At 47.6% G+C, this 24,746-nt stretch overlaps 1 protein-coding gene across 3 annotated transcripts; it reads left to right on the top strand.

Moving 5' to 3' along the window:
* Nucleotides 1-2,522: 2,522 nt before the first annotated feature.
* Nucleotides 2,523-24,417, top strand: GGT7 (gamma-glutamyltransferase 7). 3 transcript variants are annotated; one of them, XM_031687900.2, is made up of 15 exons: nucleotides 2,523-2,726; nucleotides 8,635-8,870; nucleotides 9,239-9,390; nucleotides 10,527-10,644; nucleotides 11,514-11,581; nucleotides 11,799-11,872; nucleotides 12,216-12,412; nucleotides 14,310-14,397; nucleotides 15,965-16,092; nucleotides 16,264-16,352; nucleotides 18,001-18,150; nucleotides 18,270-18,387; nucleotides 19,172-19,309; nucleotides 20,474-20,566; nucleotides 23,670-24,417. In XM_031687900.2, exons 1-15 carry the CDS (start codon nucleotides 2,558-2,560, stop codon nucleotides 23,730-23,732), a joined length of 1,881 nt encoding a protein of 626 aa, XP_031543760.1. In that variant the 5' UTR covers nucleotides 2,523-2,557; the 3' UTR covers nucleotides 23,733-24,417. The 3 variants fall into 3 exon arrangements, with proteins under 3 accessions (XP_031543760.1, XP_006202686.1, XP_072800180.1); XM_006202624.3 differs by having other exon boundaries at nucleotides 20,474-20,573; XM_072944079.1 differs by having other exon boundaries at nucleotides 11,790-11,872; nucleotides 20,474-20,573.
* Nucleotides 24,418-24,746: the final 329 nt, after the last annotated feature.

The raw sequence follows: 24,746 nt of genomic DNA, 5'->3' as shown, positions 1-24,746 counted from the left end.
TCGTTCACACCCTTCTTTCCTTCCCTGTCTCTTTATTTCACCAGGATATCCTTCCTCTGCCACACCTGGGCTCAAATTCCTCTGGCTTCCCTCTATGCCTTCTACTCCAGAAAAGAGAGGCCAGCCAGGACCTTCCATCATCTCACTCACCACTAAGAAGGGCCTACCCTACCTATCAGTTCACAGAATGGCTGTCAAGGCAGAAAGGATCCTTAAATATATGACTCCAAGAGTGAGTCTGAGGCCCAAAGCAGGCAGCTCCCACTTCCTGAAGCTTACACAGACCCCATCTGGCCCAGCCTCCCTTCCCACCTGCTCCCTTGTTCTTTGTTCAGATAATCACAAGCCCAGCACACCCTAAACTGAGTAAACAAAAAATAAAACAAAACAAAACGTTTCCATGGTCAGACCTATGATCAGAGCCTACCTAATTCTGAAGGGAGGGTATCAGAGCTCACTGAAGGGATACAGACCTCATGGAGTGGACATGGATATGGATCCCACTGAGGAGACAGATAATTCATCTAGGAGGCATTAACTGCACTTAAGGGGTACACACTTCACTGAAGGTACATGGACTCCATTAAGGGAGCACAGATCTTACTGAGGAATCTCAGATTTCACTGAAGGGCTATGGACCCTGCTAATAGGACATGAATGGCATTGAAGGCCACTGACCCTACTGAGAGGACACAGGCTTCCTCCTAAGATATAGACTTTCTGAAGAAACAGACTCCATTGAGAGGATTCAACCCCACTGAATGGCCTCTTACTACACAGAAGGAATGCACACCACTGACAGGGGGCACAGACCTCATTTAGTGAGGACAGGCCCTACTTGGGGGGATCAGACTTCACTGAAGCATAATAAGCCCTAGGGACATCACTGAGGAGATATGAACCTCTCTGTGAGCAGGACGGCACATGAAATGGCACACAGTCCTAGTATAAACAGTCGTCTTCCCATCCCACATGCACAGCTCAGGGCAACCTTTTCCCTCTCCCCACTCCTCAACTCTTCTCCCAAGCCCTAGAGCTGTTCCCAGCACACTTCTTGCCCCTTCCTGTCTACAGATGGTACTGCAAACGCTGGGCCTGTAATAGATTTTCAAGCAGTCCAGATAATCTCTGAGCCAGGAGCCTGTGGTTGGGGAAGGAGGGGATGTGTGGCCAGGGGCTTGACCAGCCCCCTCCCTCTGCTTGTGGACTGTAAAATGGAAGTTTGGACAAGAGGTCTTATAATAGGTGGAATCAGCACCCCATCCTTGGAGATGGAGTAGTAGTGCAAGATATGGTATAATTGGCATTCCTCAGAGTGGGAAGAGAATGGACCAGGTTAGACGAGATGAGAATCCACGAGATTAAGGAAACAATAATGATAATGATAATGATAATGATAATAATACTTATGGTATTTATTAAGTGTCAAAACCTATATTAAACACTTTCCAGATGTTATTTAGTCCTCATAACCTAGAGATGGATACTGTTATTCTCTCCATTTTACAGATGAGGAAACAGATACTCGAGGAGATTGTTTTGCCCAGTTTGTAAACTGTAGCACAGGGAACAGAACCTAGATTAGAACCTAGAACAAATACCTAGACTAAAAAGATTCATTACCCACACTTTTTATCTTCCCCCACCCCAACCCACTTCTGTCATACCACCACCGCCATTATTTCTTTCTCAAAGTGTTCTTTTCCAGAAGCACATCAAAAAATCTTTAAATGATGGTTAATTTTCAGGTTCCAGAGACCCCATTCCAGCCTACTAAGTCATGATCTCTACAGTGGAATCTAAGGATACGCATTTAAAGATCCTAACACACACTCAAGTTTGGGCTCATTGTCCTATGCTGATAGTTAAGGGATCCCAGAAGGGATTGTGATTGAAAGAGGAGTCTTAAAAATGTCAGCGGTCCAAGGAGTGATCTGACGAACGAGGAGAGAAGTCCAAGGAGGGGTCTCTAAATGAAGCAGTCTGTGGATGAAGCAGGGGCTGGGGCTGGGGGTGAAGGCAGAGTCTGAAGCTGAAAGAGGGGTCTGGGGTCGGAGGATAAGGATCTTGGAGTCCAAGGAGGGGTCTGGGGTTCGAAGAATTTGGCATTAGAGACAGGATCTGGAGTCGAGGAGAGGTCTGCTGTCAGTGGAAGGGCCTGTGAGCTGAGGAGGGAGCCTGGAGTCTCAGAAGAATTCTAGCTCAAACTGGAAAGAGGAAGGGGTTTGGTCCCTGGGCTTCGTAAGGTGCCCTGAGCCACTAAGATCGCGCTTACCTTGGGGATCTTCCCTCTGGACCCCACACTGAGCGACCCGGACCTGCCCTCCAGGCTCTCCATCCACACTCACATCCACACCTGCGCGCTCAATGCAAGCTGACAGCGTTAAGCAGGAGGGGGCAAGTCAAATCCCAACACCTGCCAGGGTCCGAGTGAGACGCCCCCTCCCGGCGGTTCAAGAGCTCAGGCCCCGCCCTCCCCCCTCTGCACCCCCCCCTACCCCGGTCCTCGCCGCACCACTTCCGGCAGGCGCTGCGCTGCTGGGGGGCGCGGGCGAGGATGGCGGCGGAGAACGAGGCCGGTCAGGAGAGCGCCCTGGGCGCCTACTCGCCGGTGGACTACATGAGCATCACCAGCTTCCCGAGGCTGCCGGAGGACGAGCCGACGCCCGCGGTCCCTCTGAGGGGCCGCAAGGACGAGGACGCCTTCCTGGGAGACCCCGATACTGGTGAGGCCCGCTGGCCGGGTTCCTGCCCCTGGGACGTCCCCAGTCCTCCATCTGCGCGGAGCATCACCTCCAGCTCCATCTCCCTAATTCTTTTCCTTCTTCCTGGACCGCTCCCTTCTCCCTTGTCTCTGTTAATTATCTGGTGAGGTTAGGGATGCATTTCTGCCTTGGAGGTTTAGGATGCGACAAGGGAGAATGATGTCGGAGACTGCAGTAGGAGGGATTGGGGTTACCCCTTGGGAAGAACCAGCTAATAAGGAAGGAATGTTGCAGGGGAGAAACAGCTGTGATCCCAGAAAAGGACTTTATCTAGTCATAGAAAACAGGATAGGAGAAACCAAGTCAGATACTGCAGCAGGATGGATAGAGGTTAGGTCTCGAAAGGAACTTCCCCACAGCCAGGGATTGTGGGAAGGAGAGACCATGAAAAGAAGCTGAGAATCTCTTCATGTCCAGGGATGGGTAGAAAGAATACGATTCCCATCTGTGAGTAGTGGGTATTGGGAGACAGGGGGATGGACTGCATGACCTTTCAAAGTCCTTGTGGACCAGAGCACATTCACTGCCCTGTAAATTATCTCACCCCTCCCAGAGCAATGGATCAGGCCAGGATGTTAGTAAGTACCCTGCCCCCTAGCAAGCAGGCTCCAGAATTTTACTGTATTTTCCTCAACCCTCTGCAGGAACTGCAAGGGGTGGGAGTAGGGAGGAGATAGTTCTTGGGGGAGACCTGGGGCCAAGAGCTCTCTGAACATTTCTTCCCTAATGCTCTCTCTCCTATCCTTGTGGCTCAACTCTATCCTCCCCTCCACTCTTCATCCTCCATCCCCCATCCCTCATTCCCTCAACGTCACTTCCTGGCATTAAAGCATCCTTCTGCTTCACTCTCCCTTCCTCTCAGTGCCTGCACTTGAGCCCTATCCCTTACTAGCCTGGCAGATCCTGCTTCTCTCTAGCCTGGCCCTTGTGCAGCTACTCCTAGCCCAAATTCTTTCCCCTTCCACAACTTTCCCATCATCTGGTCCTGACCAGTAGCCCCTGCCAACCTGACTAGACTGCACCCTGCCTGGAGGGGGCTTGAGGGAAGGCTTATGGACATCAAATGTCAAAGCCGCAGATTAAAACTGCTTTTCTAGAAAGAGTAGCTCTGAAATCAGATCGTAGCAGGGAGAGAAGTGGAAGGGTGTGTCCTGGTGGATATCAGCCTGAAACCAGGTCCTTTAGTCAGGGGTCAGGAGTGCCACTTCTGGTCCCAGCACTGCCCTGACTCACTGTGTGACAATGGGCATACCTACCCTTACCTGGGCCTTAGTTTCCTCTTCCAGCTCAACTGGGAATGCCTCTCTCCCCAAACTAGAGGTAGGAAACGTGATATGTTTTCTCTTTGCTTCCTACGAATGTCAGCATTTATCAAAACCTGTGATTATTTATTTGTGTGACCTCTGATTATTCCATGTCTGTAAGCCCTATGAGGATGGGATCATGATTGTCTTGTTCACCATCCTTTCTGCACCATCCAGCACAGTGCTAAACTCTCAATAAAAACTACTGAATACATAAATGAATGAAAGAGAAGATCTCAGAATGGAAGAATGGCAGGGGAGGGAGTTCTCAGACCTCAGGGAGTACCTTGGAGAGGTAATACAGGCTCTGTCCTCAACTGTACAAAAATCCAGCAGAGACCCTGGTCACCTGAGTTTCTGGGAACCTGTACCTTATGCCAACACTGTGCACTAAGGTTCTAAGGACCTCACCATCTTACCTGTGTAGTCATTTCAATGCCATGTCTCCCAGAACTACTTCCAAGCCCCCGGGCTCCTTTGGCCCAGCTGGACCAGCCTGCTGGCTAACATGACTGCCTATGTTCTCAACCTGGTAGCACTGCCCCATCCTCTTATGCAGGACTCTGGTTGTGCCCAGCTAGCTTCTAGCCTGCCACTCCCCAGAACTGAGTGCCAGGCACCCCACAGCAGGCCCTGTGGAAAACAGAGCTAGATGGTGACCACTTCAAGACTGGGGAAATACATTCCTTTCTTCTGAGCTCCAGGCCCCTGTGTGCCTCTCTCTCTCCCAGCATCTGCCTCTAGATGTCCTGCAAATGCTTCATCTTCAGCGTGTTGTATGCTTTACCCATCATCTCTTCCCCATACACCTGTTCTTCCCCCAATGTCATTCTCAATTAATGACACTGCCATTCATCTGGTCCCCAAGGTAGAAGCCCAGGAGCCACCCATGTTTCTCCCCCTTCCTCTAACTTCCACATAGTGATCAGATGCTCTTTGTCCCCCTCCTAAATATGTTCCAAGTTCCATCTCACCATCCCTGTCATCACCACTGTACACTAAGCCACCATCCTCTCTTACCTGTATTACCTATAGGCTTCTAACTACTCTTCCTGCCTTCTGCCTCTCCCCAACCCCAATCCATATACCACCCTGTATTTCTGATCATGTCTCTCACTGTTTCAAAAATCTTATTGATCCTCCCCTCAAGGGAGTAAGCAAGCCAGGTATGATCCCAGTCTCCAGCCAAGATGTCTTTCCTGAGTTCTAGACTTGCCAGATCAACTCTGTGCAGAGTTCTTTTGTCATGAACTCAGCTAAAACTGAACTACATCTAAAAAGAACATTTTAGCAGGTAACATAACTGAAAAGTTCAGGAGTATAGGGCTTCAGGCATAGCTGCATCGAGGGGTCTGAAAAGGAACTGGCTTTTCTTCATCTTTTGCTTTGCCTTCCTTTTTTATGGACTTCATCTTCAGAAAGCCTTCCATCTTGTGGGGTCAAGATGCCCCCAGCAGCAACAGGCTTATATCTTACCACCTCAGCAAATTAGACAGAAAATCCTTTTTGTTCTCAATAGTTTTAGCAAAAAAACCCAAGTCTGAGTATCTTTGGTGCTGATGCCGGTCACATGAACCGGAACATGAACTGTACAAAGATGCCTGTTCTGATTGGCTTTGCTAGGTCATATAGTCACTCTGGTCAGAAATGAGGGAATAAAGAATGAGAGAGGGGATATAGTGTTCTCTAAAAAAAAAAATTGAGTGGGGAATAGTGTTTAAGCAGATAAAAATTAGATGCCTACTAGGCCAGCTGCCTTCAGACAACTCTTGCTGTTGTCCCATAACTTCAGAATAGCCAAAATTAAACTCATCTTTGTCACCTCAAAAGACTTGTTCCTTCTAGTCCCAAACTAGTCTTTTCTCAGTGTCCTGCTGTTGTCCTTACACATCAGTAAAATCAATAGTGTTATTTCCCCACTGCTTACACAGTAAGTACTCAGTAAATATTTTTATTGAATAAATCAATAACTTGATATTCATTTATGTTTATATTATATATTCACATATAATATATATTTATAACAAGTGATTGGTAGAATAAGAAGTCTTGAATATATCTGACTCTGATGGGGCCATATCACCTTCACCTCCTGGCTCCTCATATCTGATTGGAAAATAAAAGATTTAAGGACAAGTGCTTGGAAATATCAAGTAGAACTAATTTATAAAGTTCATTTTTTCAGTGTGGAAATGGCTCCTAATGCCATGTGGAGCAATGGGAAGGAGGTTTTCAAGTTATACAGACTCTTGGTTCTGCCATTTATTAATTTATGACCCTAAGCAGGCTATATAACCTTAGCTCCAGTTTCCTCATCTGTAAAATGGAGAGAGCGGGCCTATCTCATGAAATTATGGGAACACTTCCATGAGGGAATGTATGTAAGGTGCCTGGTATATAGTTAGCATCAATAAATATAAGTACAAAACCCTTTCCTGCAATTCATTTGAAGCCTCTAGGAGACAAGGAGAGTTCTGTGTTCACAGCAGGAATTTAACATCTGTTTTGTGGATGAATTCGTTTTACTTAGACTCTGTGGTGCTGGTGCTGAGGGTTAGAAGCAAGCATGATCAACTGAAGGAGGCTTCCAGAAGACAAGTTTCTTTTTTTCTGAATAAAAATTTAAAAACAAATTACATGTTCACGGAGAAAAAAAAAGAACGGTAAGAAAAAGTAAAAGTCCTCTTCTCCACTCTTATCTTCTGCATTTAATTCTATTTATTTAAAAATATATGTATTGTTTTTTTAAAAAAAACAAAAGAAATATAAGTAGTAAAAATTTCAAACAAAAAATTATACCACTCCATCTCATTTCCATCTTCAGCATCTTTCCCCAAAAGTAACTACCATAAATGATTTCTAAAAATTATCTATATATGTATGTGGTTTCTTATTTATACAAAAGAGAAGAGTATGGGTTATGGAGGACCTTGAACACCAGGTCAAGGAGCTTGGATTTTTATCATTTTGGCATCGATGAACCATGATAGTATTTTTTTTTACATTTTTTTATTGATTTATAATCATTTTACACCATGATAGTATTTTAAACTGGAAAATATAAGTCAATTTTTAATATTATCCCACAGATACAAAGGGGTTGTACTCCAAGTCCATAGTGGCAAGTATTTAAAAAACATATATCAGATGAACTTTTAAAAAAATATTGTGAGTGCAGTCAGGAATTAAGGGAAAGGTACCAGGATATTTCTTTACTGTTCACAAACACCCAGGCTTTTTAGGCCATTTAGAGACCTGGGTTCAAGGTTAATATAACCCAGAGCAGGGAAACTGTGGGGTGGAAGAACATCTCTGCCCTGGCCAAGGTGGAAAAGAAATGGAAATAACTTTCAGTGAGCACCTACAGAGTGCCTGGTATACATTGCCTCACGGAATCCTTGTACCATCTGGCTAGTTAGGGATCAGCTCCATTATTAGGATGAGGAAAGTGAGGCTCCTGACTTGAAATGACTTGTCCATAGTCACCCAGCAAGTAGGAGCTTTCAGGTCTCCCCACCTCTACTTTTATTATCCTCGGGTCCATTTTCCAGATAGCAGCCAGAGTGATCTTTTTAAAACACAAAGCAGATGGTTTCATGTTCTTGCTTAAAACTTCCCAGTGATCTCCTTTGGCTCTAAGGGTAAAAGCCAAGCTTCTTGCCTCCCACAAGGCCCAGTGCCTCTGGGCTTGCCTCCACTACACTACTCTTTCCTCTTGTTCACCATACCAGAGCCACCAGATGTTGGTTATTTTTTTCTAGTGCACCAAACTCATTCCTACTGTAGGGCCTTTGCACCTGCTATTCCTTCTTTCTAAAACACTCTACTCCACCCACTCCTTGCTCTACATATGGCTGACTCCTTCTCATCCCTTCGTTCTCACCTCTGCTGAGAGTCCCTGCCTGATTTCCCCAGCTAAATGCTTCCAACATACACTAGTATTCTCTACCATTTAATCCTTTTTCTTCATAGCACCTGCCACAACTTGTAATGATCTACTCCTTTGTTTACTTGTTTATTATCTTCTTCCTTCACTGGTCTGCGAACGCCATGAGGGCAGGAACTGTCTGTTCCTTTCTCCTAGCATCTAGTAGTTTAGGGCCAGATACATAGCAGACCCTCTGTATTGAATGAATAGATGGATGGATAGATGGATAGGAAGCAAGGTTGGAAGCCACGGTCTGTCCACTCAGTTTATGGAGCTGCCTCCTTGCATAGGTGCTGGGCCGCAGTTGGGGTAGGATCTGGTTTCCAGGGAGGGCCCAACCCCCCCCCCCTCCAGGAAGTGTTCTCAGCCCTGGGTCCTGCGTCTGGGAAATTTGGCTTGGGAGTGGGAATTCAGCTGCCCTGCTGCCCATTTGAGGGTCCCTGTCTCTTCCAAGCTGGGACCGCCGCCCTCGCCCACCCTGGAGTGCTTCAGGGGGACACCGAAAGGAGACCAGTGCTGTCCAGTGGAGTTTGTTTGACAGGGGCGGAGAGGAGGGTGGGAGACGCAAAATAGCCCCGCCTACAGGGCGGGCAGGGCCAGGTAAGAGGCGCCCAGACCGACCCCTGGCCTCCCGCAGACCCGGACTCCTTCCTCAAGTCAGCCCGGCTGCAGCGGCTGCCATCGTCGTCGTCGGAGATGGGCAGCCAGGATGGGTCGCCTCTGCGGGAGACGCGCAAAGACCCGTTCTCCGCCGCAGCGTCCGAGTGCTCCTGCCGCCAGGATGGGCTCACGGTCATCGTCACGGCCTGCCTCACCTTTGCCACGGGTGTCACTGTGGCGCTCATCATGCAGATCTACTTCGGGGACCCCCAGGTGAGTGGAGGCAGTGGGGTAGAAGGAGAGAACGTGCGGAGGAGGGGTGAGGAAGTGCTTGAGGAGACCGTGGGAACTGAGGGATGGCTGAGTGGTGGAAGGAAGCCAGCAAATGGAAAAAGGAGAGGGCGGTGACCTGGGAGAGGAAGGTTCCAAGGGAGGGGCTCCCGGGCATGAAGGGGACATAGCTCAACTGATTGGGTAGGAGGCCCTTGAGGTAAGGAGGGAAGAGTCATAGGGGAGAGTCAAAGGGACAAAAGGGCAGAGCTCCCATCCCTACCCTCTGTGGAGGTTCTGGGGTTAGCGGAGGTCCCTTAGGGAGAGCAGGGGGCTCCTACTGCCCCCACCTAGTCCCCTCTCCCTTTCAGATTTTTCACCAGGGCGCTGTTGTGACTGATGCTGCCCGTTGCACATCGTTGGGCATCGAGGTGCTTGGTAAACAGGGATCTTCCGTGGATGCGGCTGTAGCAGCAGCCCTGTGTTTGGGGATCGTGGCTCCACACAGTTCTGGCCTGGGCGGGTAAGCAGCTCCCATCTGTGGAGGCTGAGTTGCCTCAGGCCTACTTCTGTCTCTTGGTCTGTAGGCCTCATGTGGGGGTCTCCAAGTTTGAGCACAGGAGCAGCTGGGCCCCAACTCCTTGCATTTTCTCTTCCTACACTCAATCTTAGATCATCATTAATTAAGGCCACAACACTTAAACTTTTAGGGTTTACAAATCCTTAAAACAAATCCCTGTGAATCTGATGACAGCTCTGGATCCAGAAATATACCCCAGGATAAGAAGTCTTAAAACTGAGACTATTAACTGGCCACACCTGGCACACAGGCTGATTTGGTTTGCACACTTAAATTTTTGAAAATTTGTTTGCTAATGTTCAAAAGTTGAGAATGTTCATAAAAATCCAGATCTCTAACATTGCTTAAACAATCAGGAGACCTGGTAACATTGGGCCTACATTCCCACATGGCTGCAGTAATCTGGAGCTGAATAGAACCTGCTTCCCATGATGGGGCTTGTACTGTCTGTCCACTTGGCCGTAGTTCCTACCACTCCCTTTTGTTTATCTGTCCTGCTTTCTTCATTATGTTACTTGGCTGCAGGCCAATTATCTCAGATATAACCCCCATCTCAGATGGAAACAAGCCACAGAAAAGGGACAAGATGACTAAGTCCATATCTTGGGTCCTACAAGACCAATTCTCCAACCCTTTCAAAGAAATTCACTTTTGGTTGTGTACAGTCTGTCCTTACATAATTCAGTCCTGGGAGAAGGAACAGGGACATACCACAGAGGCAGGTGCAGGAAGCTGGCAGGGGTCCATCTGTGGTGGGGTGGGTGGAGGCGGAGGGGGAGCAGAACATCCTGCTCTCCCAGTCTCTGGGTTTTCCCTAATCAGGGATTAAAGTCTCCAGTGACAGGCTGGAAGAGGTCCATGGACTCTGAGTCCCCAACCCCCTTGATTTCACTCCCCACCCTGGTAGGGTGGCTGAGTCTCTCTCTGCTGGGGAAGGGGCTCAGACACCTGACTCCTGATGACAAGCTGAGCCTATAGCCATCACCATGGGGTGGGGGTGAGGAGGTGCTGAGGGATGGCAGATTAATTGTTCAGAAGGGTGGCAACTTATCACCCTCCCTGTTCTGTGTCTCTCCCAGTGGGGGTGTAATGCTGGTACATGACATCCGACGAAATGAGAGCCACCTGATTGATTTCCGGGAGTCTGCACCAGGGGCCCTCAGGGAAGAGGCCCTACAGAGATCCTGGGAGACCAAGGTGGGGACCCTAGTGAGAAGAGAGGGAGGGATGGGGTGTTTCCCTTCACTGCCCTTCTGCTAACCCCAGCATTACTTTGCTAAGTATTTACTGTAGAGGTGAGGAAAAGAGTTAAGCAGGTGCTCTTAGGCTATAAGGGAGATAGGCAGCTCCCAAAATAAAATAATGAACAAAAAATCTGGATGGTTGATAACAGGCAGTAGAGCAACACTGTACTTCTCTGGTCATCTTGTCTATCTGGCACATAAGAAGGAAGGAAGAAGGCCACTGAGCCATCTGAGATGTCACAAAGTTGCCACACTATAACTCACACATCTCACTCTGAGTCTGTTAATGGTAACTTTCCAGCCCCCTGAGGTATTGGAAGATGATACAGGAACTGCTAGAGGCAAACCCCCTGTCTACAAAGAAGGAAATAAAATAACTTGGAAAAATAGATATTTAGTGCAGTGGCAAATGCCAAACACACCCCTGAGTTATCAACAGTTCAGAGTAATGGTGGTGTGATAATGCAAATGTTAAATGAAGGTCCCTTGACCACTATTTTAAAAGGCAGGAGTAGGTATAATCCAATATAGACAGGTTTCCATCTAAATTGGTAATGTCTTGGCTCTTAAAAGGGTTTGCCTAATTAATAAATCCCTCAACTATGATAGATAAAGGAGGCCTTTCTGTATTTGCAAATAGGAAGTCAGGGAGATGGGAGGGAAGCCTGCTGGGGACAGCTTGTCCCTCCTCTGGGATACTTGGCCTGTGTCTCTCCCCTGTGCCAGCCCCCATCCCTGGCTTGGGGCTCTGCGGAGTTCAGCCCAGCCCCCTCCTTCCAGTGACCTCGTCTCCTCTCTCCCTCACCTGCCCGCCTTGCCCAGCCTGGGCTCTTGGTGGGGGTCCCCGGAATGGTGAAGGGGCTACATGAAGCTCATCAGCTCTATGGCAGGTAAAGATTCTCCCCCTGGGGACCAGGGGCCCCTGCCTGCACCTCTCCTTGAGTGGCCTTCTCCTACCTTCCTGGATTCTTCCCTTCCCAACTCCCCCTCCTGATATCCCCTTCCCTTGCCAGGACTCTCCTTCCCAGGAACCCCATCCCCCCCCAGGACCCCTCTTCCTCCCCCCTCCCAGGACATCCTCCACCCCCTGCTCTCCGGCTCCCCCAGGCTGCCATGGTCCCAAGTCCTGGCCTTCGCAGCAGCTGTGGCCCAAGATGGCTTCAACGTGACCCATGATCTAGGTCAGTGGGGCCTGGGGGGTGGAGGGAAAGGCATGAGGTTGATGGAGAGGGGAGAGGGAACCTCTTGAGACTTGGGGCCTAAGCCAGAAAGCACCTCTCTTCCAGTTTGCTCCTCAGATCCCCCTCTTCCAACACTCTACCTTCACGAGGAGGCATCCTCAAGTGAGGGGATCTGGGAAAGGCCCATATACACCCCAACCTCCTCCACAACACCCCAACAGGCTCCTGGGGGGGCTGGAACACTTAGGGCTGGCCACTCAGCCCTCATTTACCCAACCTGTTGCGTGTCTCGGCCATCGGGTCCAGTCCGCCCAGCCCAGCCTCGCGTCCCTGCTGCCCGCAGCCCAAGCCCTGGCCGAACAGCCGCCACCCAATGCGTCCGAGCGCTTCCGTGAGACATTCCTGCCTTCAGGCCACCCACCACTCCCTGGCTCACTGCTGCGACGGCCTGACCTGGCCGCAGTGCTGGATGTGCTGGGCACCTCTGGCCCCGCTGCCTTCTATGCCGGTGGCAACCTCACACTGGAGATGGTGGCCGAGGTGAGCGAGTGGAGCACCCCCACCTACCTGCCCCAGCCCTATTACAGGGATGTCCTCTTCCCCCTTACTTCCCTGTCTTTTTACATATATTTATTGGGGATTCCATTTACTTGACATTCTGGAATAGACAAAACTAACCTCTGGTGATAGGAATCAGATCAGTAGTTTTGGGGGTTGGGAGGATTGGCTGGGATGAGGCACAAAGAACCTCCTAGGGTGATGGGAATATTCTGTCTCGATTGAGAGAGATACCTTGGAGCTCCCCACGGCTGATGCCAACCTGACTGTGGCCTGGCCCCTCCAGGTCTGCTGGAGACCCAGGATCAGCCTCAGCTTCCCTGAGCCCACAATCCCCTCCTGCTCTTGGGTTTTCTAGGGTTTGAGGGAAATATCTCCTATACTGGACTATCAGGACCATGGAGGATTGACAAAAGGTCTTACCAACCAATCCTGAAGAGTCTTAGTCTGAGGCAGCAGTGGGTTCTGAGAACTGTTGGCAATGGTCCAAAACTCCTGACAGAAATTTATGCTCAAGATAAGGGTATATAGACTAACTCAGTGGTTCTCTCATCTATGCAGTGGAGGTGATTATACCTGTGTCTGCCATACAGTTGTGGGAATTAAACAGGTCCATACTTCACTCTACATTCATGAAGTGCTCTCTCTGGGCCAGACCCTGTGCTGGGCACTGGAAGTATAGAAGTGATAATGAATGCCCATCTCACATGGACTCACTGGCAGAGTACTGACTTTTGATCTGCTGGGCCCAAGAGCTCCATCCACATTGTTAGGGTCTGACCTCTCTCTGCCCCACAACTCTACTTTCCTCTGTTTGAAGTCACTCTCTGTCAGATCCTTTCCACACCTGCTCTCACCAGCCATCCTTGCAGGAAGCCATCACAGAGGAAGAGTAGTTCTCATTCCAGTAGTTCCAGCAAAGCCTCAAGGTTATGTCTCTCTCATCAGCCTGTTGTAGGGCTCATGACTATTCTCAAACCAATCACTGTGGCACAGAAAAAGAATGCTCTGATTAGCCAGATGTGGGTTGTGTACCCTCTCTTGGTGGTGGAGAAGGGGATGAAAGAAACTCTAATGAAGACCATCAGAGCTTTAAGAGAAAAAAACCCAAAGTTGTGTTTAACTTTCCAGACAAAGCCAAGAAATTCAACATGTAGTTCACTGAGCATAGATTAGAAGTCAGAGGTTTCAAGTACTAAAATGTGCTTTAAAAAGAGAATTCCTAGTGGCTATGTTAATTTAAGATTGAAAATTAGCATGCTAAATAGAAAGAGCCCATCTATTAGTACAAGATTGGTTCATTGGTCTGTAAAGTGCTCAGTTATGTCCAGTAAGGGTCATTCCTACCACAGTTATCCAGAGTTCATGATTTTAGAGTGGCTTTAGTTAATTGTAGTGAAATGCAGAATTCAGTTTTGGTATCTCCTAGGCAAGTGCTGCTCTAAGTGGAAAATCTTCCTTCTACATCAGCTGGGAGGGCAGTATCTGCAAAGACATGGAATCATGAGTTCAGGACCTGCAGGTCACTCTGGGTGGCTGTACAGAACTCATTGGAGAATAGCAAGACATGAGGTGGGAGAGGTAGGCAGGGACCAGATCACAAAGGGCCAAGCTAAGGAGGTCATTCATAGATTGTACTCAGCACAAGTATGGCACATAATGGGTGCTTATTGTTAGGTGCTTTTCCCCCTTCCTTTTTCCTGGGGTACCCAGGGCTGATGGGGTCCCTAAAAGCCATGATGGGAATTGCAGAAGGCACAAAACTTATAAACATCTGATTTGTGTGTGATCCAAACATGTGCCTTAGGCCAAACCTATACACTCACAGTGTGGTGTGTGACTCACAGTGGTGGGCGGGGGGTCATTCTCTCCCCTCTAGGCTCAGCATGCAGGGGGTGTCATAACTGAGGAGGACTTCAGCAACTACAGTGCTCTCGTGGAGAACCCCGTGTCTGGCGTGTACAGAGGTGACCTCTCCCCAACTCCCAGGGTCCCCACTCAGGAGAAGCCTCCCAGTCCACGGCCACATCCTTTTGGCCTAGAGGTTCCTCCCTATTTCACAGGAGAGAAACTGAGGCAATGAGCTGCCCAAGTAGCCATTCTTGAAGCAAGCCAGAGCCAGCCTACCTTCTGAAGTAGTCATGGGGTCAGTTACCCCAAATATTTGGGATATGGGGAGAGAGGTCTGGTCAAAGGCTGAGGCCTGGAATTTGGGGTTCTGGCTATAGGTTTTCTTGATTTGGGTTCTGTGTTGCCTCAGCCCCCTTCCCAGCCCAACTCTCACTGCCCTGTACTTCCTAAGAAGAATCCATAAGATCAAAACCCATCCTAGCTTCAGGTTAGAACAAAACCTTTAAGACAGTCATAGACCTGCCTCTTTGTGCAAAAAGGAAACTGAGGCCCAGGGAAGGAATGAAACTTAGCCTACCAAACTCAAAACAATGAGGAGCCCAGAAAGCCAAGCTTATGTTGGGGATAAGGTCTGTGTTTGCTGAACCCAAAGTGCTGGGTTCCTGGATCCCTCAGAAGGCTCTCCAACTTTCTCCCTTTGAGGCCAGATCACCTCAAGCTCCAGGAGAGGCTGGCTCTGAGTTCAGGTTTCTGGACCTCAATCTCCAAGCCTAATTCCTCTGCCAGAGGTGGTAGTAGCAGAGGACGAGCAATGCTTAGGAGCCAGGAAGACGTGGGTTTGAGTACCAGCTGTGCCATTCACCTTGAACAAGCCACTTTCCATTCTGAGCCTTGTTTCTTTTCCCTCCTTAAAATGGAGATAATAATAATGCCTTCCTCTCAGAGTGCCCATGGGGATTTGAAGAGACGATGTTGGAAGTTACCATGATGAGAATGGGTACTGAATGTGTAGAGTTTGATTTCCATTTGCCCTCCCCAGCCTGAGTTCTCTTGGCAATGCCAGTATCTTGAAAACTCTGGGTTCCCCTGATCTCCTGTAACCTTGGACAAGCTGCCTCTTTGTGCCTCAGTTTCCTCACCTGTCAAATGGGGATGATAACAGCATCCATTATGAGGATTAAATTAGTTAATTAGTTTATATTAGTATTATGTCAGGTATTATTATTATTCCTTTGATGTCCAAACATCTAATAACGGGTACCTCAGATAGGAAGAGAAGTTTGTTGTTCCCAAGAAGCTTCAGGGGTGGGGCCATCAGGGACCCTAAATAGTACGCTGGCCCGAGGGAGGAGCTGAAATGAGACACATGGTAGACCAGGAATCTGAACATCTGGACATCTGTCCTTCTCTGCCAATGGACTGCAGTGTGACTTTGGGCAAATCACAGTTTCCTTAAGCCTTAGTTTCCTCGTATGGAAGAGGTAACTAAAGACAACTGTTCTGGGTTGGAATTTTGACCCTGCCCTTGACTCGCCATGTGAATTTGGGTGGGTCCCTCTGCCTCTCAATGCAGTTTCCCTGTCTGATGAGGAGGTTCAGTGCAGTGGTCTCAGTCAGTGTGGTGGTGGGATGTGGAGATGTCTTGACCCTTCTTCTGCCATCGGTCATTTCCTGTCCTTTCAGGCCACCTGGTTCTCAGTCCCCGACCCCCACACACAGGCCCTGCCCTCATCAGTGCTCTCAACATCCTCGAGGGCTTCAATCTCACCAGCCTGGTATCCCGGGAACAGACTCTTCACTGGGTGGCAGAGGTAAGGCTGACTCCTCCACTCTACTCTGGGTCTAAGGACACTAAGAGTGGGGGGATGGGGTAATGCCATAAGGCAGGACTAAATTGCCTACAAGTTTTCTCATACACGAGGAACCTGGTAGGTGCTGGGAGGACCTTGGTTGCCTCTTCCACACCCCTGCTCTGTTTTCAGACCCTGAAGATCGCATTAGCTCTGGCCAGCAGACTGGGAGATCCTGCCTACGATTCTACCATCACTGAGAGCACAGATGACATGCTCAGGTGGGTCTTGTGGGGCAGGACACTGGGCACTGCAGAGGTAGGTGTGGGGAAAGAATCAGGTGAAAAGCAGCTGGTGGAGCAGTAAGGCCTGAGGTCCCAAGTCAATTGCAGCTCGACCCTAACTCACAGCATGACACTAGTTGCTTTTCCTTGTGCCTCAGTTTCCCCATCTACTTCATGTGGCTCTCAGATTTTTTTGATCCTAGCAAGGCCCTATATGGACCCATCTGTTCCCCCTTTTGAGTGGAAAAAGAAAGCCTAATAATGATGAAAGAGTCTCCAAGCAAATTCTGGAGGTGGTGGGGATTTTGATTTAAATGTACCTACATTGGCAACATAACATAGTAGTAAGACTGTGGGCTCTGGTCGGACTGCCTCAGTTCAAATCCCAGCCTCACCATCCACTAGCTGTGCAGCCTTGGGCAAGTCATTTAAACTCTAAGTCTCAGTTTCTACAAGGGGCCTGACAGTAATGGTGCCAACCTCATGAGGTCACGGTGAGGACTAAACAAGATCATACACGCAAAACTTAGCACATTGTCTGGCACATAATAAATACTCAACAAATATCATTGTTGTTATCCATTGGTAATTGGGGTAAGATTGATTACTGTTTAACTGCTACTGTAATTGACAGTCCATAGCTAAAAGGAAAATCAGAAGCAAAAAATATAGTTCACCCACATTTGTATTGATACTCAAACAACCCTCTATGAATTAAGTTGGAAATTATGAGACTAAATGAACAGCTAATAATAAAAAAAGCAAAAGCAGCAGGAACTGAAAACAATAACTAGCTCAAGGCCACAAGGATAAAGCCTAAAAACCAAGCCTCCGTACTGTCCCCCCACCCCCCAAGACCACTTGAAACAAAGCGCTGTGCGCCTTCTTCCCTGTGTAGCCACCAGCCTTTGTGGCTGAAAACTGAATGAATTTCTTCAGTAATCCTTGGTAACTTGTCATTCTCTAACCAGTTAGAATAACTAAACTAACCATTATCAGATAAGAAATCCTCAGTTGAATTTTTAAAATTGGAGAATTGCATGTTTTCAAGATCAATGCAAATTTAGCTCTAAAACACACAAAATATTGTAAAATACTATAGAATTTAAAGAATCTTTTATTCAATTAAAAAAACTCACTATATTAACTCAACTAATTTATCCAATAAATAGTTATTAAGATTTTACTATGTGCCAAGTCCTCCTGTGCCTTGAAAAAGATTCTAATAGCAAGTAAAGATCCCTGTATAGGAAACCCTCCTCTGACTAAACTCTTAATAAAACTAGTTCTGGACTACAAGCATTAAGTTAAATGAATTCAGTCTGTTCATTCAAAACAAATATATCCTGAACATCCACTATGTTCCAAGTACTTCCATAGAAAGGTTTAAACATGAAATAAATTAAACATTGACTCTAGAAGAAAACCTGAATAACACCTAAATAAATTCATTCAATTTGATAATTATTTCCTATTCATTCCATATATGCTGAGAATAAGTGAGCTTCTCCTCTCTTAGACCTAGTAGTTCAGTGGGGAAGGCAGATGTTAATCAAATAATTGCACAAACAGACATCACAAAATGTATAGGTGAGTTGTAATGAGATCCTCCTGTGTGTTCATTGCCTACCCCTTGTCTTTTCAGCAAGGTGGAGGCTGCCTACTTCCGGGGCCAAATCAATGACTCCCAGACAGCCCCCGTTCCGCTCCTGCCCATCTATGAGCTAAATGGGAATCCTACAGCTGCCCAGGTGCTGATCATGGGCCCTGATGACTTCATTGTGGCCATGGTCAGGTATGCCAGCTCAGACTCAGAACCTGGCACAAGGGATCATCTGCACCAGGAGGGAGATGGGGGTTGGGTGGGAGTGAGGGCAGGCTCCGGGCTCACGTGGCCCTAACCTTGGCCTCCAGCTCCCTGAACCGGCCCTTTGGCAGCGGCCTCATCACCCCCTCTGGGATCCTGCTCAACAGCCAGATGCTGGACTTTTCTTGGCCCAACAGGACTGCTAACCACCCTGCACCCAGCCTGGTAGGGCTTTGCTTCCCTCCTCCCCTGGGGACCCTGAAGCTAGGTAGGAGGTGCAGTAGTATGACTGCTTCTCCCTCCCTACTTCTTCTAGGAAATTATATTATAAAGAAAAACAGCCTAAACAAGATGTCTACTTCACCCCCAGCCCAAATCTAGGGCTTGGAGCCTGGTGGGTCCAAAGAAACCTTGTACCATTCTACCACTGTTTCACTGTGTGACGTGGGGAAAGTCTTGCCCCATCTCTGGGCCTCAGTTTCTTCACCTGTACAGTGAGGATACTGGCCCCCTTTTGATGCTTTGGGTACTTTAAAGCATTAGTAGTCTATGACTGTGTGATGCTGAGCTGATGGGGCTCAGCCCTATTAGGGGGCACTGAAGGGGGACCCAAGGAGGCAGAAGATATGAATTATTATCTATTTGGGGACCAGCACTCTTAACACCCTGCAGACTGGGGCCCCAGCAAACAAAGACAGAGATGACCAGGGTGGGACTATTCTCTTCTTCCCCATAGACATCTTTCTTGGCTTGAGCCCTTCTCCTGCCACCCATGGTAGTCCCACAGCAGCCCCATAGCCCAGAGGTCCGTTATCCACCTCAGTTATCCAGGGACTCTGTCCATTTCACAGACAGCAAACTGTGGCCTGGGAAAGCACTGGTCCCCATAAAAACTGGGCCTGTGGAAGATTTAGGAGAGGGAGCGAGATGTTGGAAGAGTGGTGGAGTAGCCCTTCCCTGTCTCTGCCCCACCTCTTATCCCCCTGTGATCTCCATCCTCTGACAACAGGAGAACTCAGTGCAGCCAGGGAAGAGGCCACTGTCTTTCCTGCTGCCCACTGTGGTCCGGCCGGCGGAAGGGCTCTGTGGGACCTACCTTGCCCTAGGGGCCAATGGAGCTGCCCGGGGCCTCAGTGGCCTGACCCAGGTGAGGTTTCCCCCGTGATAGGCCTTTTGTGGCCAAGAGCCAAGCTGTGACCTGGGCTACAAATGCCCCTTTTGTCTTTGGCTTGTCCTCATCTCTCACTCATGCAGCAAACATGGGCTGAGGCTGCTTTGTGCCAGACCCATCCTGAGCCCTGCAGACATGGACTACATTGTTCTTAGCAAAAATGGAGCCCTGAAATTCCATGTCTTCCCAGGTTGCAGGGGAAATCATGGGGCCGGTAGAATTGAAAGGTGATACAGTATCTGGGCCATCTGGGTTCTGTCAACCTTAAGTTCCATCATACCACTAGTCAATATCTGAATATCAAGCAGCCATCTTTAGGGTCTGATTTTGAAAGGAAAGGCCTGCTACCTTCTAAAACACCTCACAGCAGTTCCACAAATGTCTTGAGCATCTGATATATGTGCCTGGCATATACGTTGGCAGGCGGTGAGTTAACAAATCTGAACTTTGGAATCAGAAACCCATGTGTCCCAGCCTAAATGCTGCCAATTTCCAACTGCGTAGTGTTAGGGAATTCACTTATTGTCACTGAACCTCATCTCCTCATCTGTAGAATGGATATAATAACAAATATCTAACATTTATGGAGCTTTTTCTAAGTGCCAAGCTATTGTGTTACATGTATTAATCCTCTAATCTTCCCAACTTTGGGACGAATCCTTACCTCTATTTCACAGAACAGGACACTGAGGCCCAGAGAGGTTAAGAAGTTAGGTTCAGTTTAATAAGAATGAGCAAGCAGTTTGATTCCAGAGCCTACCCACACTTTTAAACACTAAACTAAAAGTAACCACATTGTGCCCTAGACCATGCCCAGCTATTAACCCTTTCCTGGCCAAGAAGAAAGGAAGGAGAACCTTGGGTTATATTAAAGGAGACTGGGTGTTAGTGATGCCTCTTTCCTGACTCTCCAAACTCTGCAATGAATCACTTTTCTTCCCTGGCTCTTGGTTTCCCCTCTGTGAAGTGGAGACAGTCATCAAAGGCCTGCCTGTCTTCTGGGGCTGTTGAGAGACCCAGATGACACCCCTGGTATAAGTGTTCTAAAGACTAAGGAGTCTGGACCAAGGACAAGGGCTATGGAGTCCTGAGCCCAGACCTCTGGGACATCTCTGACTTCTGCCCCTTGGCTGCCTGCAGGTTCTGCTGAATGTCCTGACCTTGAACCGGAACCTGAGTGACAGCCTGGCCCGTGGCCGCCTGCACCCGGACCTGCAGTCCAACCTCCTGCAGGTGGACAGTGAGTGCAGAGCAGAGATCCCCATGGGGTGGGCTCAGGGCTGGGTGGAGAAAGGGGCTCCTCCCAAGGGTGGCCCAGCTTTGACCACCTTCCTGCCAGTGAAAGTTTGGTTTCTTTGAACCAACTCCTAGTGGAACAGTGAAAGCTCTGGGGATCAGAACCAGTCCTGCCATTTCCTGGCTGTGGTCTTGGGAAACTCATGTCTTCACGCTGAGCCTTGGTTTTCTCATTTGTAAAATAAGATATAGTTGTTCATTTTGCAAATCATTCATTCAGCTGTTTGCATTGAATACCTACTGTGTGCCAGGCATTATCCTAGGTGCTGGGCATACTGTATCTATAGGCAGACAAGAGAATAAATAATCAAAGAAATGTGAGAAAGAAAAATAAATGCTCTGTAGAGCATCAAAGCAGGATGATGTATATGACTAACTCAACGACTGGGGAAGGCTTCTTTGGTGACATTTAAGCTGAGATCTGAAGAGTGAGAAGAGCCTATCATGGAAAGACATTGGGCAAGCTTTGTAGGCCAAGGAAACAAATGCAAAGAACTCATGGCCGGAATGGGTTTGGTAGAAAGGAGATCAGGGTGTGTGAGGGTGAGATAAGGTCAGAGAAGATCATGACCCTAATAGATTATGGTGAAGAGATGAACTTTCCTCTAAGAAGGGCAGGTGCTTAATTTTGAACACAGTGTAATTTCATAACTGAGAAGGTATGTGTACCTTTGAGGAGTTTTTATTACAACAGGCAATGTACTATGCTAGTCCAAAGGCGATACAGAATTGAATGAGACATGGTCCTTGCTTGTTCAGTATCCCCATTTTATAGATAAAGAAACTGCTCATGGAGGTTATAAACTAGCTGAAGATCAACCAGTAAATGGCAGAATTGAGATCAGACATACACCTGGCTGATATCAAAGACTCAGTTCTTTACTGCTTGACTCTTGGTGTCTCCTAGATTGAAGCATGTTAGAAGCCACAGACCTAGACCCTCAGCAGTCACACCATGTTATTGGCTGGTGATACTTTCGATCCCAGCTGGAAGATGAGGCTAAGTCCTTGAAAATGAATTTTGTTCAACTAATATCTTCTGGTCTCTATCAAATGTAAGGCTCTGTGCTAAGTTGCTGTGAAGGTGGGAGGTGCTCATCCTAGCCCTCCTTTGAGGGGCACAAGTCTAAGACAGGAGTATGAGGAGTGGAGGTTTGGTGAAGGGAAAGTTCACCCACCTGAGGGCTCTGGGAGGCTTTATGGAAGAGGTGACAACTGGCTGGACCTTGGCATATTAGCAGGAATTTGGTGTGTGAAGGTAAAGAACATTCTGGATAGGGGGAACAGCCTGGACAAACCCAGAAAGAATGGCTCAGAGAGTAGCCAGGAGGGCAGCTGGACTAGAGACATTATTTCCCAAACTTCAGAATTTATCCAGAACCTTCAGGACCTCTGCCACATGTGCACACCATCAAACCATTATTTACATAATGTGTGTCTATAAGTGGATTTCCTTTTTAACCTAAATGTATTTTAAAAGTAAAACTTATAATCACAAATGAAAAAATAGCATAATTTCCCACAAATAGATGATAAGCAGCTACAAAAACTCAAATGTTTTTAGGTTTTAATTAGATGTTTTTGCCCACAGAAGGCACTGAGGTCTACTCTCTCTTTTTTAGAAGATTAGAAATGTTAGAGACCAGCCTGTAATTTAGTCCTTTCTATTACTGGAAGGATTGAAAGTGAACCACAAAGGGAATACATTTGCAGCTCAGTGATTTAATGCTATTCAATATTGTGTCTTTATCTCTAGAACTACTTTTAATCATCCCATTTGCAGAAATAAGAAGATCAGATTTTTGTTGAGCAGTGGGAGGTGAGGTTACAGGGCTTATCATGGAGGTTCCATGTTAAGAAGTATGGACTTTATCCAGTTGAGTGGGGAAGGAATATGACCTGATTTGTTTTATGGAGGGGAGGTGGGCTGAAGGAAGGAGAACTTAAGTCAGGAAAACATAAGAAATAGCCAAGATGATGGCCCAGGCAAAAGATGATGAGGACCTGAACTTATGTAAGAGGGTAGGGATTTGTTCATTTATCCAGTAAATACTTGTTTACTATTTACCGTGTCCTCACCCTATTCTAGGCCCTGGGGCTCAAGAGTAAACAAGTCAACATTCGTGCCTTAAAAAAAAAACACCTATGATCTAGTGGAGAGAGACACAGTAAACAAACAAAATACTGGTAGCAGTAAGTACTTTGAAAAAAAATAAAGTAAGGAAAAGGTGAAAGGGTTCTGCTATTTCAGATGGTGGTCAGGGAAATTCTTGAAGACTGGAATGGAGTAAGGGAGCCAGTTTTGTGACCATCTAGTAGGAGAGCATTCCAGGCAGCGAGAACAGCAAGTGCAAAGGCCCTGAGGTAGGGGCATGTTTGGTCTGCTTAAGGGACAGGAAGGTGACTAGAGCAGAGTTAAGCAAGGGAGAGAGTGGAGGGAAGTGAGGAGAGAGGAGTTGAGAGAGTTGCAAGGTCCCAGGTAATGTTGGGCCTTAGAGGCTTTGGTAAGGACTTTGGATTTTATTCTAAGAGTCATCAAAGTTGTTGGAAGGTTTTGAGCAGGGAAAGCAACGTGGTCGACTAGTGGTTTAAAAAGATCCCTTTGATTGCGATGTGAATAGGTTGTAATGAAGCAGGACTGGAAACTGAAAGAGCAGTTAGTGGGCTGTGCAGTAATCCTGACAAGCAATAATGGCAGCTTGACCTTGGCAGGTGAAATGAAGACCCCAAAGCCAAGTCCTTTGTCCAATATAAAGAATGATTGTATGTTATTGATCACTTACCGTATGCAAGGCTCTGAGTTCTGTGCTTTTTGTTTATTATCTCCTTTAATCCCTGCAGCAATTTCATGTGGTAAGTTCTCAGATAATCCTCATTTTATGCATGAGCAGACTGAGGCTCAGAGAGGTAGAGCAATTTGCCCAAGGTCGTATAGCTCCTCAGTAGACCATCCAGGACTAGGACCCACTTCTGATAGTCAGACTCCTGAGCCTGTGCTCTGAACTCTCTGAATGTGTGTATGTTGGGGGATGGTTTTCAGGTGAGTTCACAGAGGAAGAGATTGAGTTCCTGGAAGCCAGGGGTCACCACGTGGAGAAGGTAGATGTCTTATCCTGGGTCCATGGCAGCCGGAGAACCAATAACTTCATCATCGGTGTGAAGGACCCTCGGAGCCCAGATGCAGCCGGAGCTACCATCCTGTAGAGCTGCAGGGTGGGGTGGGAGTCTCTGCTCCCCACCTTTGCATGTTCCTAGAGTCCCTCCTTCTCCCAGATTTGGTCTCAGAGGGACCCTGGGGATGCCCCAGATCAGCGGCCAGAGGGGATGCTTAGCAAACCCTATCCCAGAGTAATAGGAAATTCTCTATCTTGAGGCCTGTGGTGGTGGTAGTAAGAGTCACTGTCCACAACCAGGCAGGCAGGACCTTGAGGAGTCAGACTACCTGTCTGTCTGTCTCCTTTCCCTCAGCCATGCTGGCCCTGAGCTTAGGGATGTGCTTGCAAATCCTTCTCAAGGGTCCTCATCACCTCAACATCTCCAGGTGGACCTGACCTGGGCCTTGTCTTCCAGCTCTCTTCTCCTGTCCCCAGCCTCATTTCTTAAATGACTAGGATTTTTTTTTAATGGACCATCCTAGGGAGGGGGTTCTCCTCCCCTCCCACCACCAGGTTGAGGTGGGGGCCTTATATCTGGGGGGCCCCAGGGTATGGGGTAAGGGTTGGGGGTGGTGGGGACCAGCTCAGGGGCTTCCATCTGCAAAGGGGAATTAAAGAAAGAATATTGCTTAACCATGGCTCTGACTTAATTTATATTTGACTGTATTAGGTGTGGGAGTGAGAGAGGAGAACTTGGCTTACCCTGTCCCAAGCTGGAGTCAACTTTGTGGGGGTCATAACAATATCTACCATCTATGTGAGACTTACACTAACAAAAATAATTAATAACAATAATTATAATTATAGATAGACTCTATTGAACACTTAATGTGTGTCAGGCTCTATGTTAAATGCTTTATGTGGATAATCTCAATTACATTATAAAATCTTCATTACAAACCTCATGAGGTAGTACTAATATTATTCCCATTGTACAGATGGGAAACTAGCAAAAAGAGGTT

The sequence above is a fragment of the Vicugna pacos genome, chromosome 19, assembly GCF_048564905.1.
Source record: "Vicugna pacos chromosome 19, VicPac4, whole genome shotgun sequence".
NCBI lineage: Eukaryota > Metazoa > Chordata > Mammalia > Artiodactyla > Camelidae > Vicugna > Vicugna pacos.
Note: the sequence above shows the minus strand (reverse complement) of the source record. Positions and strands in the feature narration are given on the sequence as shown.